The sequence below is a fragment of the Martes martes genome, assembly GCF_963455335.1.
Source record: "Martes martes genome assembly, chromosome: 3".
NCBI lineage: Eukaryota > Metazoa > Chordata > Mammalia > Carnivora > Mustelidae > Martes > Martes martes.
This window is the reverse complement of record NC_137890.1, coordinates 67,380,160-67,397,992: the sequence shown is the minus strand read 5'-3', so window position 1 is coordinate 67,397,992 and position 17,833 is coordinate 67,380,160. Positions and strand designations below refer to the sequence as shown.

At 35.7% G+C, this 17,833-nt stretch overlaps 1 protein-coding gene across 1 annotated transcript in view; it reads left to right on the top strand.

Annotated features, from left to right (window-relative positions):
- LOC308339566 (neurobeachin-like) overlaps window positions 1-17,833 on the top strand; it is a 304,645-nt gene that overhangs the window by 256,560 nt on the left and 30,252 nt on the right. The window contains exon 14 of the mRNA XM_080798361.1: window positions 7,061-7,228. Coding sequence (XP_080654487.1) covers window positions 7,061-7,228 — 168 coding nt within the window. The remainder of the gene's footprint in view (window positions 1-7,060; window positions 7,229-17,833) is intronic.

Here is a 17,833-nt window from a genome sequence, read left to right as displayed (position 1 = left end):
GTTACCAACATATCTTTCCCATTGCTTAATTAATTAACCAATAATATTTATTAAATATTTATTATTTAATACTCGGTTAAGAGCTATGACAAATGGAAAAGAAGCATTAGATATGATCCCTATCTTCAAAACGCTTATATTCTAATTGAGGATACAGTGTTGCCAGTTTGAAACAAGTGCTAATTGGTAATAACCCCATTTGTTTGTATAGCACTTTCCAATTTATATGCAAATTGATTTTCACAAGTAAATGTGTATACATTATCTTACTCCATTAAACAGGAGGGTACGGCTTTCAAGTGTCATAGAAATTCATAGAAGAATTCATAGAGTGTGAGCTGGAGAACTCAGGAAACAAACCTTGCAGTTGAGTAGGAAGGATGGGTAAGACCTGAAAAAGAAGCGGGAGGATGAAATGCTTTCAAAGGGGATAAAGGAGCAACAGAGACTCAAGGGTTGTATGAGCTGCTCTGTGCTGGTAACTGTGAATTGTCTGTGCTCCTTAGAACCAAGGAGGTATATCCGGAAGTCCTAAGAACTAGTGGGGGAAGGTGGGAGCAAAGTTTGAAAAGGCCTTAGGGGTCAGGTAAAGTTTACCCTAATGTGTTTTGCTTGGAGGAACCTTAGGATATTTGAAATAGAGGAGGACAATGTGAGTGTGATGGTTTCAGAAGTCTGTTCCCCCACCAGGGTGCAAGATGGGTTGGATTAGAGAGAGAGGTTGAGATGTATTGGAGTTGCCCATGCAGAGAGCAATGAGAGCTAAGACCAGGGTAGGGCTAGTGGGACTGGAGAAGAATCCCCTGGGTTAAACATCCTGTAAGTAATCAAGCCCAGTGCGCCTGGGTAGCTCAGTGGGTTAAAGCCTCTGCCTTCGGCTCAGGTCATGATCCAAGGGTCCTGGGATCAAGCCTCACATGGGCTTCTGCTCAGCAGGGAGCCTGCTTCCCTCTCTCTCTGCCTGCCTCTCTGCCTACTTGTGATCTCTGTCAAATAAACAAATAAAATCTTTAAAAAAAAAAAAAAAAAGAAATCAAGTCCAGAATAATTTAAGTCTCTCTACAGAAGTCATGCTATGATTTCTGGTTGTCCCCTTGACTACATGCAACTCTCTTTAGAGAATTTTTTCAATATCAAAAGCAAATTTTTGAGACCAGAAGAGAAAAGTCTTGGAAATATTCTTGCTCTAGTCTAGAAGAGGAGATGGAAATTCATTATTCCTAAATAAAAAGAATTCAGGAGAAATAAATTTTCTTTCCTTAGAGTTTATACCCCTAGCCTAGTTTCTTTTTCGTAAGTTCGGAAATGCTTTATCCTAAACTTATCTCCAGAATACCCATGAGACAACATGGAAATTAGAATTAGGTAACTATTATCCATCTAAGAGGTATCCTCTCTGGTTTAAATCTCACTCTTTATTTCCTTCCTCCCAGATCCCCAGGGTAGAATTATGGATTGGGAATTGGTTTATCTAGGCTTAAAACAATTGCTTCTGCTTTTAGATATGCAAGTAGAGGGTAAAGAAAGCTATTAAGACCATTATAACCCTAATAGCTTAGTAATCAAGTATTTCTTTATATTTTTCCATTGTAAGTATTTGCAATAAAATCTTGTTTCAGAGTCCAAAGTGGGTTTGTATGAGAAAACATACTTCTGTAAAGAACAAATAAGCAGATAACATGTATTTAGTAACAGACTGATACTGGTTAGAATATAGTTAAGCTTCAGTGTCAGCCTTTAGCTTGAGATAGGTCTTTATGCTTTCCTCACTGGATATCTAAAATTCACTTCTCAGGTATGCATTTGATTTAGAACCAGCGTTGACTTTTAGATGTTCTAACTGGATTTTCTTTTCTCTCCCCATAGTGACTAGCAAGACAGGCAATCTAGAAGACATTATCTGTTGAATCTGCTATCTTATTGTTTCTTTGTCATTTAATTTTTATAATCACCCCAAGAAACCTGGGGCAAAATTATTTAAACAATTAATTGTTCAGTGATTCACTCTGCTGCCTGTCTAACATATAGACTAGGGTAGGATAAATAACTATAGACTTAGAGATTTTTTAAATTGAATTAAAGATTGTTGTAAACAAGTATGAACTAATAACTTTTTAAACTGAGATGAAATAAATACTGAGAAAAATATAGAGAATGTTGAAATTGGCACCAAAAGAAATAGAGACTTAAAAGCCTTAAAGAAATGTAAATGGTAAAATCTTCCCAACCCCAAATTATTGAAGGCCATATTATTTTACACATAAATTCTCCCAAATATTTAAGAGATAATAAAGTCATTTCTTAGAAAGTAGTTGCAGAAAACATGACAAGCCATCCATGAGGTTAGTGTGATCTTGATTCCAAAAGTAGTTAAATATTATCTAACCCCCAAATTTTATATATATATATATACACACACATATATACATATGTGTACAATTATACATACATATACATATGTACACATATATACACATATATGTATGTATATAATATTCATGAGTGTGTATATATAATGTAATGTGTAAGTGTGTGTGTGTGTGTGTAACATGTATGAAATTTGTGTGTATATATGTGTGTTACAAAAAGACTAATTGTTAAGATTAGGAAAAAGTCTAAGATGCTTCATATCACCACTATTGTTTAATGTAGTCGTCAAAGTTAAGAACAATTCTGTAAGAAAAAAATAAATAAATTGTTATTATAACTAATAAGACTTGCGAGAAGCAAAATCACCTTAAAGAAATCAATGGCATTTTTTTACATCATTAGTAACCAAATATGAAATTAATTTTAGAAATGTTGTAATTACATCAAAACTTAGGGACTGTCTGGGAATTAATTTAACCAAGAATTCCCACATCGTTTATGGAGAAAATACTAATTTTTTAAAAGATTGATTTGTTTATTTTTCAGAGAGAAGAGACAGCGAGAGGGGGAACACAAGCTGGGGAAGTGGGAGAGGGAGAAGCAGGCTTCCTGCCATACAGGGAGCCTGATGTAGGGCTCCATCCCAGGACGCTGGGATCATGACCTGAGCCAAAGGCAGACGCTTAATGACTGGGCCACCCAGGCATCCCAAGAAAATACTAATTTTTTTTTTTAAAGATTTTACTTATTTATTTGACAGACAGAGGTTACAAGTAGGCAGAGAGAGAGGAGAAAGCAGGCTCCCCGCCGAGCAAAGAGCCCGATGCAGGGCTCGATCCCAGGACCCCGGGATCATAACCCGAGCCGAAGGCAGAGGCTTTAACCCACTGAGCCACCCAGGCGCCCCGAAAATACTAATTTTTAACATAGAAAATAATCTGTATTAGTAGAGAGACATTCTAGGACCTTGGATGGGAAAACCTAACATCCATTTTCCCAAATTAATCCATAAGTTTATTGGACTCCCAAAAACAATTATGATGTATCTATGTATACTTATTATAAAAGTTATAGGGAAGAATAAAGGTCCAGAAATAGCTGCATTGACTGAAAAAAAAAGAAATCCACCAAATGTAAAGATACATGAGAAATAAAGATAACTAAGATAAAAGAAATAAAAAGAGTGGAAAGACCTAGAGACTCATACATATCCAAATGGATGGATGGATGGATGGATGGGGAAAAGAGAAAGGAAGGAAGGAAGGAGGGATGGAAGAAAGGAATGAAAGAAAGAAAAAGGTACCTTGCAACCCTTGTATTAGTTCTAATAATTTGGCTGCTGATTGTATTGCTTTTTCTAGGTAGATTATCATATCTGTAAACCCTAGCAGTTTTATATCTTTGTTTCAAATATACACACACTAAAGATGGCATACCACTGAGGAAAGGTGTGTTTGTTTAATAGACTTCTACATAAACAAAAATAATACTGGATCCCTATTTTTTTTTAAAGATTTTATTTATTTATTTGACAGACAAAGATCACAAGTAGGCAGAGAGGCAGGCAGAGACAGAGAGAGGAGGAAGCAGGCTCCCCGCTGAGCAGAGAGCCCGATGCGGGGCTCGATCCCAGGACCCTGGTATCATGACCCGGGCCGAAGGCAGAGACTTTAACCCACTGAGCCACCCAGGCACCCCCTGGATCCCTATTTAATACCACATACGAGTGAAAGTAGACTCTAGGTCTACTAAAGATCAAGATTTGGAGAGTAAAACCATAAATGTAAAGCCAATACATCAAAATTATAGAAAGTTATCTTTGTAATTTCAAAACAAAATCCCAAGAGCATAAAAATAAGGAGAAAAAATTTTGATTAACTCAAAATTAAGAATTTCTATTTAACAAAGAACAACATGGATGAAGTTCATAGACATGTGACATTTGGAGGATGTATTTGCAATGTTTTAAACCAACAAGGAACTATTACCTAAAATATATAACGAACTTCTGCAAAGTAACAACACGAAGGCAGGACCCTCCATAAAATGATGAGTAAAGGATGTGAACAAGAAGTTTACAGAAGAGGAAGCCCAAATGGCTATATTAAAAAGATGTCAAATTCCTTATTAATCAGAGAACTGCAAATTAAAACAATGAGATACTGTTTCATATCTCTTAGAGTGGCTAAATTAGAGACCTGGATAATACTAAGAGTTGTTGGGGGTGTGGACATATAGAACCTTATATGCACTGCTGGAGGGAGTGGAGGCAGGGGCAGCCATCCTGTAGAGCAGCTGAGCCCTACTGACTGCTGGGTCCTTAAGTCTGTACACATCCACTACAGTGACATAGCAGTCATGCTCCAGATGATGAGTCCCAAAGAAATTCTCACCAAGATCCAAAATGAGATGCAAGAGAGGACATTCATCCCAGCATTGTGTCTGAGGGAGTTAGAGACAGTCTAGTGCTCATTGCTGGGGGCAGCTCTGTGCACAATGGACTTCGTATACACACAGGGACCGGGGCTGATCTTCAAAAGCAATGCTGTGTGGAAACAGTAAGAAACTAAGTGAAATCTGTAACCTGTATCATTTCTATGAATCAAAAAGACATGCATAATATGTATACGTACATATAAGGAGTAATATTTTATAAAAACACAGGCAAACAAAAGGAGAAACATCAAACATATTACAGATACTGCTTCTGTTGGAGAAGGGAAGTGAAAGTAGTAGATGGAGGTAAGAGAGAACAAATCAATTATTAAAATTCAGATTAGTGAAAATCATTATTCCCTCTACTTCTCACAACTACATTTGGCCTTTTAGTCAATAATTATTTTACTGTAACAGAATAATATTAAGTTTCATCAATACTTTCCAAATATGTTTAGTGGTACCAATAAAATTTATTTGAAATGGTTGCTACTTTACTGATTATGTGATCGTGTTGGTAAAATCATCCTTTATTTATTTTTTTAAAGATTTATTTATGTATCTGGAAGAGAGCATGCCCACAAGTGGGGAGAGGGTGAAAGGAGAGAATCTTCAAGCCAGCTCCTTGGTGAACAGGTCGCCCTTGGCAGGGCTAGATCTCATAACCCATGAGATCATGGCCTGAGCCAAAACCAAGAGTTGGTCACCCAACCGACTGAGCCACCCAGGTGCCCCTAAAATCTTCTTTAAGTAGCATATCTGACTTCACTATTTTGAATTCCCATGAATACATTTGGACAATAGCTACTCCATATTTTTTTTGTTTTTGTCCTTTCATTTATTGTACTAAGGACTGAAAACATTACTAAATAATTAGACTGATTTTTTCTTTACCAACTAGTTACACTGCATGTATAGAATCATTTATATACATCGACCAAATCAACAGTATTGACATAACAGATACAGAATTTTAACCAACCTCATTCTTATATCTTAGTCTTCTTCCCTATATTCTAGTCTGAACTGTTATATCAATACCACTAAGATAGAGAATATAGAATTATGTTTAGTTTTAGTACAGAAACTACCTTTAATAAAGTCTGTTATATTTCTGAATGAGAAACATCCACAATAATTGGTATAAGTAAAATACCAAAACTTTTGAAAGAAGTCAATCAAGAAGTTGAGGGAGATAAAATTACTAGTAAAATGTGATCACAGGAAAAGTTACAAAGTATCATTCAGACATTCTGTAGATTAAAAAATCAAATGAAATTATCAGAGGGCTGATTTAAGAAATCATTTATTAATTAAGTTATTCCAAATTGGTGTCAACGCCTTAGAAATCAGGGTCATGAAGCCAGAGAATGACTTCATTCACATATTTAGTTACAGCTGTAATTTAGAAAATTGCTTAATATGCTACACTTAGTTGAAATTTAAGAAGCTATCTCTATAGCTTTTGTTCATGTTGCTGAAATCATTGTGCTCTTAAAATCAATAAGAAATTGATGACAAGTGGATGCAGTAAGTGAGAGGCATAGAGAGCCATAAAGTGATCAACACTGCTCATGCCACAGGTATGAACAGAACTCCGTGCCCACATGTCAGGATACCTCCAGGAAGCTATGATGTTTCTTAGGCAATGAAAAGGCTGCCTTTTTTTTCTGACTCTTTACAGAAGCTTAGTCTGGTCATTGACTGTCAGTAATTTGCATTCATTTCCTACTAGCTAGCCAACATGTAAAATTGCCCGGTGATTCCTAGACTGTGTAAAACAAGAGTTCATTTGTAGCCAAGAGAAGGCATCCCCTTTTAGTAGTGTTAGCATTACATTTGAAGACTTTAGGCAGGAAAATAAGTGTATATTAAAGTTTCTAATGAAATTATTTAAAAATGAGAAATGAAATTACTGTAAAATTAAAACAGGTACTTCAAGTTAGTTTTGTTGTAAACATGAATGTGTCTTTTTAAGAAATCTATTTAATGTTAAAAATCGTGTCCTATACATAATGGAGCCACAAGAAAGTTAAGCATTTTGAAAGAGAACATTTTCATTCAGGTCTGTGTTGTATTATTTTACCATTTCTAGGAACTGGACATCTAATACATGCAGATAAAATATATATGTTATATATGTAATGCAAAGAGCATATGGTACTTCTTTATATAGAGTATTTCAAATTAAGAAAAAGGGAGATTTGCTAAGTTTGTACAGTCTCTTATATCTTTCTTGACTCATTCATTGCAGGCCCTGGAAAGTGAATTTGTTTCTTGCCAACTCCATCAGTGGATTGACCTTATATTTGGCTACAAGCAGCGAGGACCAGAAGCCGTCCGTGCTCTGAATGTTTTTCACTACTTAACCTATGAAGGCTCTGTGAACCTGGATAGCATCACGGACCCTGTGCTCAGGGAGGTAGGTGTTAAGTCCCATATTATTCCAAAAGTTTCTGTCATCTCTCAGACACAAATTTGGCTTTCCATCTCTTTCTCTATAAATTTCCTTCAACACAAATTTTTATAAAACATAAATTTCAGGGTTTGACAAATGTAGGAAAATGAGTATTATATGTCAAAACCAAGTAATGAGACCACTGTGTTCTTCTCTTTTGAATTATAGACACATGTAATGCACTTCAATATTCCTATTTTACTTGTTTTATTTCAGCATCTTCATTAAAATGCTTAATGCTCTGTGCGTGTTATTAATGAAACCTAGTTAAATATTTGAATAAGAATTGTTCACATTAAAATAAGCTGCTAGTATGTATTTTCTTAATAAAAGCAAAATTACAGACTTTCAGACAGAATGCTCAAAAAATGCACTGATAAAATAGATGAGGGTATAGTATTTTATTCCAGAATGTTCTCCAAAACACATCAATAAAATAAATGAGGGTAGATTATTTTTATTCCTGTATGTTCTTACCCTGAAAGTTTATAGCTAACAGTTGGGAATTATGTGCTCTACTATGCGCGTAAGTATTTTTAGTGAAAATATTCATATAAAATATGACTTCAATCACTTCCACACTGCACAAAATGACTTCAGATAGGTGAAAAACTAAAGGAGCAACAGCTGCTGGGTAAGTGTCGCTGCTAGGAAGCCACGTCCCAGCCTCCATTCCCCCGATAGTGGCCTTCTGCTGTGTGCAAAACAAGCAATCGTGTCTACATTTCCCATCAGTGGAATGCTTGTTTTATTTTTTTACTTTTAATTTTAGAAGTGGAAAACTTGTAGATTTGGGAAGTAAAGCTCTACAAGAAAAATCTACATCCACAAACTTGTTTCTTACATACCTCTACAATATAAAATGGCTCCATTTGTTTGGCTTCAAGCAGGGAAGAAGAGAGGAGAGAGACTTGAGATCGGTGCTCATTGGACTCTTAGGGCTAAATAGTCAGAGTACACATTGTAAGCATGTTAGTAGGTGCAGTGTTATATCATGTTGTGCGTGTGGGGAAATGGATTGTGCCTGAAGATGGAAGAAGGGAACAGAGATGCAGAATGAATGAATGAGAGAGAAGACAGACATTATGAAGTTCATGGGTGAAAAGGGGATTTTCTCTGCAAACCATTACACTCGCCTGATTTAGTAACCCCTGTACAAACTGTAATCAGATTATTTTATAGAAGATAATTCTGAGCTTAATTACTTTTTTCACAATACACCTTTGCCCAGTTCTGTAAACACCTTACAAATTATATATTCTCCTTTTAGAACCATACCTTTAGAATCAGAGAAAAAAAAAAACAATTGGAGTAAGCTTATCCTTTTATCCCAAGACCACCTCCAAATTGGTTTTTGACTTTTAAATACCGTAAACCTTTTTACTCCTGAATAGCTGATCATACCTCTTTATCCAATATAGAGTTCTGTCCTTGTAAAGAAAGTTGCAATTAATCCTCTTGGGGAAAATATAATTTTTAAGCATACTGTATGTAATGAAAGTGCAAGACAGCATTACAGTTGACAGACATATGCAGGTTTTTAATATTTATATGAGAGTAAAATGATAAATGGGAATAAAAAGAAAATGGAATTAGAATTGAGACTTTTTTTACATAGATATTGTGTTTATTATTTGAATTCTATAAAAATACCTGCTTCTGTAAAATTTCACACCCTTGCTTTGGACAGTGGGGGAAAAAATATGCATGGGCCTTACTTATCAAATTATAGGACTTCCCAATGAAATACTACATGAAAATGTATAATTTTTAAAAAGTTTTTATTGGATGGGAGTGGTTCAGCCATGATGTTCGCTTATTATAAAGATGGTCTGAACAATATGTTACTGCTCCTGATTTCCTCATAGTGAGGCCAGTTGCCAAGCCCTAGGTGGCCTGAGTTCAGGACTCTCTCCTTCTAGCATTCTTATTCTGAGCACATAATTGCTGAATATGGAGGTTCCACTAGAGAAACTTCCAGAGGCATTCTGTGATAGATACATCCTTCCACCCCAGCTCCTCGCCTGTCTCCCTGACCCAAAAACTCTGATATCTGTTCTCAGAATACTTCCTTAGGGAGCACATACATGGAACATGGTTACCTTTCTTCGGCCAGCCGGCAGAGCCCCAAGCACACACCAGCACAGAGAGACATTTGCTCTGACCGTGTGGACCTTTGTCAACTCAAGACTGCTTAGGAAGATACTTTATCTCCTTAAGACTGCTAAGAAATGCTTATTACATTGTAGCCACAGCAGATTAAATTGTAACAAGGGACATGAGTTAACTGTCCTTCTCCCCACTGCCCACACTTATCTCCTCTACCCCAGAAACCTAACATACTCTCAAAAACGTCCTGCACTGAGATATAGCTCTTCATTCTTACCATATTAGTAATTAAAACTGAGATTCTGTGGGGAAAAAAAAAAGTACTGCACTATCATTTAAGAATCCACATAGATGGGAACCCACCTAAAATCTGTAAGCTGTCTAGTGTTGGCCAAGATGTTTGATCTCCCTCTACATCAAGTGCTTTCTCTATAAAGAAGGAATAATACATGACATATGTTTGCCAACCTGAAAAGTGTTTAGCATCTACTGTCACCCAATAGAACTCTGTAGATAATGTAGATAATGTGGAATGAAGTGCAGTATATTCATTATTTGGTAACCATTTACATCCCCTTAACATATACATTTTCCCAGTGAGGGGGCCCTCCGGAAGGCACAGCACCTTTTATGAAAACATCACTGTTGAGATCCCAGAGGACTGTGCTATGGTACCATGACTTGTGAAAGTTGATACCTACCTAAATGGTTGGACACAAACTCTTGGAAAAAGCAGTGTTCAAAATGTTAGCCCTCTTATCTAGCTTAATGAAATTCCTTTATTGATAATGTTTGTCTTTGTATCTTTTAAATACTAAGATCATTACATTTCATGTAGATAAAACCTTAGGAAGGTTATAGTTATCTTATACTGAACTCCAACTAGCCTAAGGAAGGTGATTTTTTGGATGCTTAAATTAAACACTGATTTAAACAGTAAATATTTAATATATGAATATCAGTATGTCTCTTGTGAAAAAAATATATGTATCTCCTATAATCTGTGTATAACTTTGAGCTTTGAAGTCAGGGCTAAAATTTGAGAAATGGCTTAAGGTTATTGATTCATTCTTCCTTGACAGGTGAACTCATGAAGCAGCACTAACCACAGCAATTATGGCATTAAAATGTCAAGAAATTAGAGGTCAGAATAACAGATAATTTTCTTCTCTATGTCAGATTTAAAATTGACATTCTTTGACAACTTAGGATCTTTGCCTGAGAAAAATATGACAGCTTAACTTATTTTATACTTGTAAAGCAGTAACTGATAATAAACTTTATCATGACAGCCTCTGGGCGGAAACATGACAGAACGGTTCTGGTACAAAGCTTTTCTTAATATGTAAACACTAGATCTGTTGGATATTAGATATTATTTAAATTGTCTTAAGTCTTGGCTTACATCATAATCTTCTAGACACATTATTTCATAGATGAGCTCAACTATTTGAGCAGTAATTTTAAGCTCTATGTAAAATTAATTTTACACATTAATAAAAATGATGTGATTTGCTTTATATTTTTACTTACCAAATTATGGCCACGGAACTCCATCCATCCTATGACCTACTAAGGAAATAGAATATTCTAATTAGTAATTATCTGGTCCCATGGTGTTCTAATTCTTTTCTACTCAAATATGGTCCATAAACCAATAGTAACACCATCACCTGGGACTTGTGAGAACTTCAGACTCTCAGGCCTTTCCAACCTAATAAATCGGAACATGCATTTAAGGAGATCCGCAGGGACTTGTCTGAGACATTAAAGTTTAAGAAGCACTGCCTACTAAAGGTGTATAAGAAGATCTGGAAAGCTTTTCTGCCTCTCCTATAAAAGGAGAGAGAATGGTGTGATGAACTTCCATGTACCTATCACCAAGTTTCAAGCTTTTGACTGAATTTCTTCTATATCCCCAACCTCTTGACTATTTTCAGTTACACCTGCCATATCCATCTAACCCCATCTAACTCCGTATCCACTGTCCGTCTCCCCATCCCGTAGGCATCTCAGGATATCCAGGGAGAGGGTTCAAGCAGGTTTATTTTGAAAAACAAAAACCTTTCCAGGCATTTCATATACATCCCCAGTTAAAAACCATTAATCTAGGCCAACACTCTAATTAAGTAATTTTTCCAAGGACATCTGTCTGTGTAGCGCCAGAGTCAGCTTTGGGTGAGAATCTCCTGATTCTCAAATCGGGGTTGCTTTAATCCCATTAATTTCTAGGAATTTTTTAAAAACAGTATTTACTAATACTAGTTTTAGAAGTGATATTCTTCTTACTTTCAAAATTATTCTTAAAAATGAGGGACAACTGATGTGTATTCCCATTTCACTAATTTAACCTGCAAGGTTTTTCTATTTTGTTTGTGCTTTTGAATTTCTTAAAACTCTCAACTCAGTAAAACTTCCAGGAATTATAAGGGAAATTTTAAGATGGTTTTAAGAAATCTTTCTCAGTGAGATACCTGGGTGGCTCAGTTGGCTAAGTGTTCAATTCTTGATTTTGGCTCCATCATGATCTCAGGGTATGGAGATGAAGCCCCAGTTGGGCTCAGCACTGGGTGTGGAGCCTGCTTCAGATTCTCTCTCTCCTTCTGACCCTCCCCTCACTTGCCCATGCTCTCTCTCTCTTTCTCTCAAGAAAGAAAGAAAGAAAGAAAGAAACTCTTTCTCAGCCATTTTATTCATTGTTTATTTTAACCACTTTCCAGAAAAACTTGTTTTGTCAGTCTTAAGAGTTCCAAAGGCACTAGGGGATTATGGCATAGTCAATAGTTGGTTAGTAGAGATTACAAATTAAATGTCACATTCTTTTTTTATATACTATACTCTTATAATGAGTGAAAAACGTTTCATCCTAAAAGTGTTTCTAAAATGGATCACTCTTCCGATCGTGGGTATACTTACTCAAGCCTGTCTGCCTTAAAGTATGATTATATGGTATGTAAGAGGCAATAAAAGATGATGGAAAGGTGGAAGTCAGATAATAGGTTTTATCACATCCAGTCGTTACAATATGAGACATTAAGTGAGTCACTTTACTTTAACGTCTCTTGGTTTTCCCACCTAGAAAATGATAGCAGAAATGATACCTAAGTCTGTATTTCTGATATTATCATATCAGAAAAGATATGGGAAAACACTTTGTAAACCATAAAGCACTACACAGATATTGGTTATTACCTAAAAGCATAATTAAATGTATCTTGGAAGAACTTTTCTTTTAATAATTCATTTCTCTGTATCATCATATGTGCAGTCGATGCTGCCAAACTGAAAAATGACTTAAATGGTTTCTCTTCGACAGTGGGAGGTATATACAAAAGCCTACCACAAAAGACTATTTTGCTGGCAAACTATTAGAACATATGGGTCATGCAATATTGATTTATTAATGCATGTATACACATTTATCTATGCTGGAAATATTAAAACACTAAATACTAAATTTTAATATTACCAGTAGTTATAAAAGTGTGGCATTTTAAGTCTAATTTTTGTTACTAATATTTCTTGGTCTTCTTAGATTATATTTTCTGCGTTTATCTCTTTCTTTGATCTGACAGGGATAGCAAAGCATTCCTTTGGATCTGCTTTAGTGAGAATATGCCCAAAGGAAGTAGGATAGATTCCTTCAGTTTTCACTTTGTTTTCTTGCTGAACCATTCCTGCTACTATAGAAACCTGACATGATAAGGCTGTCAAGAACCACAAGACAGACGTGTCTTTAACTAAAACAGTTACAGTGCTGGCTTTTCTAAAAGAAGATGAACTCATAAAATTTATAAGGAAAATATTAATCCACTTTTCATCCTAATGATGTAAATGAAGGTATTTGTAGTGACGACACTGATGGCCGTCTGGTCATTGCTTATTCCTTCTGTGAATTTGTTATCCCTTGTCTTTTCCTTCCCCCATATCTGACTCCTTTCTTCTGTCTGACAAGGGATAGCAACACCCACCTTGTGGATCGCGAGTGAGTTGTAGCACAATGTTGCCCATTTATAAGGCCATGATGCCTGATAGTTTTCATGTGGGGGATGTTCACGGTTTTTCTCCTGGGCTTTTATTCTGAGATGTGATTGCAACAAATGATCCAAAAAATGGCTGATAAAGATTTCTTAAAACCATCTTCATTTTCGCCCTATAATTACTGGAAGTTTTACTGACTTAAAAATGTCAGCAAATTCAAATGCCAAAATAAAAAAGAAAGAAAAATAAAATAAAATACTAAAGTAAAATAAAATAGGAAGAAACTCCCTACATTTTAAACTATGGGAGTGGAAAGACACATTAGGTATTCTTTTAAGCTTAAAGAATCGTTTGGGAACAAGAAAAATGTTATAATCCCTAAAACTAATAAGAGTGTAGTTTCAGATGTGTCTGTTTGTGTGTTGTGTTCCTCACTCACAGCAGTGAGACTTGCATTGCAAAGAATCAGTGAATAAAGAAGTTTCTATATAGAAATTAGTATCAAGAAAATTAATGACACACATTTAATTTTGATGAGTGAATAAATCTTTAATTTAGGTTTATCTTTTATCCTTGTAATTACTGCAGTGCTTAGCTAGTCCATGGTCATCAATCGTCCACTAGGAAAGCATAAATAATGCAGCTAGTCCAAGTGGAATGTATGTCATTTATGCGAGATGTGCTTTTTCTCGTCTTTGTGTTATTTTTATTGCGTAGTGTTGAGAACTGCTAATTATTGATTTTCAGAAATTAACAGCAAATGCTTCCACAAGCATCTAAAGTCATATTTTACACAAGGAAGAAGGTGAAAATTGCAGCCTGCTGTTTGTAATAGAAATAGCTGGAAGGGATTTCCTTATCTTCTATTAACATAGATTTCAGTTATATTACACAGTTGTTACCTTAGCATAAATTAGCAATTATTCAAAACATATTGCATGCTTCAATTTGTTGAAGTAGATATTACTCAATCTAAATACCTAAGCATTTCAGTTAGATGTTGGGAGCTCATTTTTAAAGGTTTTAAACATATTGATAATGAGCCTATTTAAAGCCATTTGAAATCTCAATACAGTGTATCTAAATTACTGTTTCCCATTTATGTCAAGATCAAAGAAGAGTACTTTGTTCTGCCAAATAAATGAAATACTATTTTTTAATCTGAATTTAGACTAATAAAATTATATGATTTCATTTTGTAATGTTTATACCACCACCTGGTAAACCTTTGTCTTGATGTCATTCCACTTCCAGGCAAATCTTCTGAACTTGTATTATTTTCATTATTTCCTTTCCATGGTCAGACACTCCAAGTGAACTTATTTTGTATGGTGAGGAAAGGTGGTCACCGGTACTACGACTTGTCTCTCGTTCCTCCTCCACCACCACCACCTTCCCCCAACTTCCATTTCCTGAATCAGCCAGCATTGAGTTTCTTTATATACACTGACTCAACCAGGGAGAATTAGGCAGGAACATTGTATTGTTTCTTCTCACATTCCATAAGCATTTCTGGGTTGAGTCCTTTACCTAGTGCTACTTAATGGTCAACCCGATGGGCACCTGGGTGGCTCCGTCGGTTAGGCGTCCGACTCTTGGTTTTGGCTCAGGTCATGATCCTCACGGTCATGAGATGGAGCCCCAGTCGACTCCACAATGTGGAGCTGTGGCCTGCAACCCAGCCACTGCCAAACTGGGACCCAGCAAGGAAGGACCATAGGATAAGTTTCGCACTCTCTTCCTATTTTCTGTCCTGTGCTCTCATTGGCCAAAAAGATTGGGAAGATAGAAGAGCAAGAGAGTAGCAAGGATGCAGTCTCTGGAGGCCAATCTGCCTGGGGCAAGGAAGATGATCCCGCTCACTACCGTGTTCCCCCTGAGTTGGTCACAGCGTTAGGCAAATTTATTTAAGGCATCCAGGGTGGAACAGCCACTACCTACCACATGAAAATACATGTACTTCTCCTACCGGAGGTGACTTACACTTAGCTTTAAACATAAAAATTGAGTGAGCTTGCCACCAATGGCACTGACCTAATTTGAAGAAAAACTGTTTGGGACAGAGTTTTGTTTGTTTTTTTTTTTTTTGGTTTTTTTTTTTTGTTTTTTTTTAATCCAAAGGACATGGTGCTTGCTCTTCACCTTCACTGTCCACATCCATTTGTTAAGTGAGATATGTAATGTCATCATTATAACTCATCAGTCCAAGGCAGAAATAGGACTCGGCAAGAGGATAATTCTCCTCTTTATTTCTTTTAGGTTTATACTAAAAGAATAAAACCAAACACTGAGGCATGTAAATGAACAATCAGAATCCGCTCCCTCAGTATTGCCTAACATAGTCTGATAGTTACAGCAAATGTGGTTCTCTTTTTTACTTGAGTTATTAAGTACTTGCTGAAATATTCTAATAATTTTGCTCGTATAGACTTAGCCTTAGTGCAGCTGATTATTAAAACAAAAGGAAACACGTTTGTTCTTCTATTGTGTAGTTTCTATGACAAATTAGAAGCAGTTGAATATAAAATAGCATTTTTAATTTTTTATATAGTTTAATGTTTGTAAAGCAAGAAATAATGAAGTGCAGATATTATTTCCTTGATTTATTTTGCTCCTGTTTTTCTAGCATTAAAAAGTAATGCTTTATATGATCTTGTTTTATTGTAACAATAAACCAGAAGCAAAAGCATATCAGTTAAAATGCAGTCTGCCATTAAGTAATCTTTTCTTTTATCATTTCAGACTTCTCAAAATTCCATTTCTTTTTCCTATTTGGTATAGAATTGGTAGAATTGGAGGTAACACAGAAAGATGATATAAATCACATATATATTTTTAATTGTATGTCAAAGGTGTATTTTCTGGTTAAAAAAAAAGAATATCCACTTTAAAGCATTAAAATAAAATCATGCTAAGTACGAGCTCATAAAATGAGATAATACAATCCTAAGGAAATTTTTAGAAAATCCTTTTCTTTGTTCCCAAGGAATCACTTTTGCTATTTTTATTTTCTGAAAATTATCAATAATTAACTAGTAATTTCAGCATAGTCTGATATTTGCCTTGTGGGTAGCACAACCTGTCGTACTTTATAAAATGCTGACTTTTCTGGAAAACAATTTAAAAGATGACACAGACCAAGCAAAATGGATGAGCTAGGTCATTTGACAGCTTTACCTTATTATCTTCCTCACACTGTCTTTCTCATCACTTAGACCTTATGACACTTCATCAGAAAGACAATACTAAATTACATTTACAAAAAAGACTAGAAGTTGTAAAGATTCTACAGGAGAAAAATGTATCTGGGTTAAAGTTACTGCATTGTGGAAAAGACAAGTTTAACCGAAGTTTTTATTTCTTGGAGACCAGAGAAGGTGTACTCTAGATAACTAATAAACACACGGGGAGGGAGAAAGCATGCTTATTCACCCAAGTAGTACTATCTTTCTTTTAGAATATTTTGAATTTATCAGTAATTTGAACATCATTGTGAACTACCACTTATCTGTCACCATATGTAATCGTACCCTGGCTATGAAAACTTTCATATTAACAGGATACGCATAATGCGTATTAACCACAGCATATTTACTTCCTCTTCTGAGGATTTAGTCCCAGCTCTGTATCTGTATTTATAGAGGAGGTAGCATTTTTTTTGGCGGGGAGGGAAGGCGAGAAGGAGATAAAAGCAATTAAGCAAGAGGTGCAGCAGGTCGAAGGAGTGAGGTGTGTGTCTCAGCCATTGCTAACACAGATGGCCCCTTTGTGCAAATTAAAAAAGAAACCCTCATTAAAAGAGGAATAATAAAAGGTGCTCCTTCCTTTGGCATTTGAAGTATATTCTGTCCTTCATTTGCCCCCCAACTGGGCACCTCTGTGCAGGACATAGATGATGCAGCTGTACCCTTGGCCCTGACCTTTGAGTAGCATAAGACTAAGAGAGAGCTTGTTGAAAATAAATGAGAAAAAAAGGAGAGCTTGATGAAAATGTGGGTGATTTTGTAACTTGGTAGGTGGGTCCTGGAGGATTTTACAAAGCGGGCCTAACTAGAAGGTAGGGAGGGGAAAAACAGGAAACTGTCCCTAATAGGAACTTCCCCTAATGGGAACTTTGTATTACATATAAGCAGATAAAACTGAATTATGTGTCCAATTGTGTAATGAAATGTGAAAGTCCTGTTCTGGTTTACATATTTTGTGCTGCTATTCATAACTTAGGTCACATTTTTCTCTACTTCTTGCTTACCCCTAAAAAATTTCATATTTTAGAAGTCCTTCCAAAGTGTGAAAAAAAAAAAAAGAAGCTTTTTTCCCCCTAATTTTATGACCTACCTGTTTTTTGATGAGTCTTAGCTGGGCAGAAAATAATCATAAATGCTAAGCACATGGTATAGGCCACAACATGGCGCAGTTTTATAAGAATAAGTAAGAATCCATATAACAGTTAAAAACTAACTTACTTATCATTCCTATCCA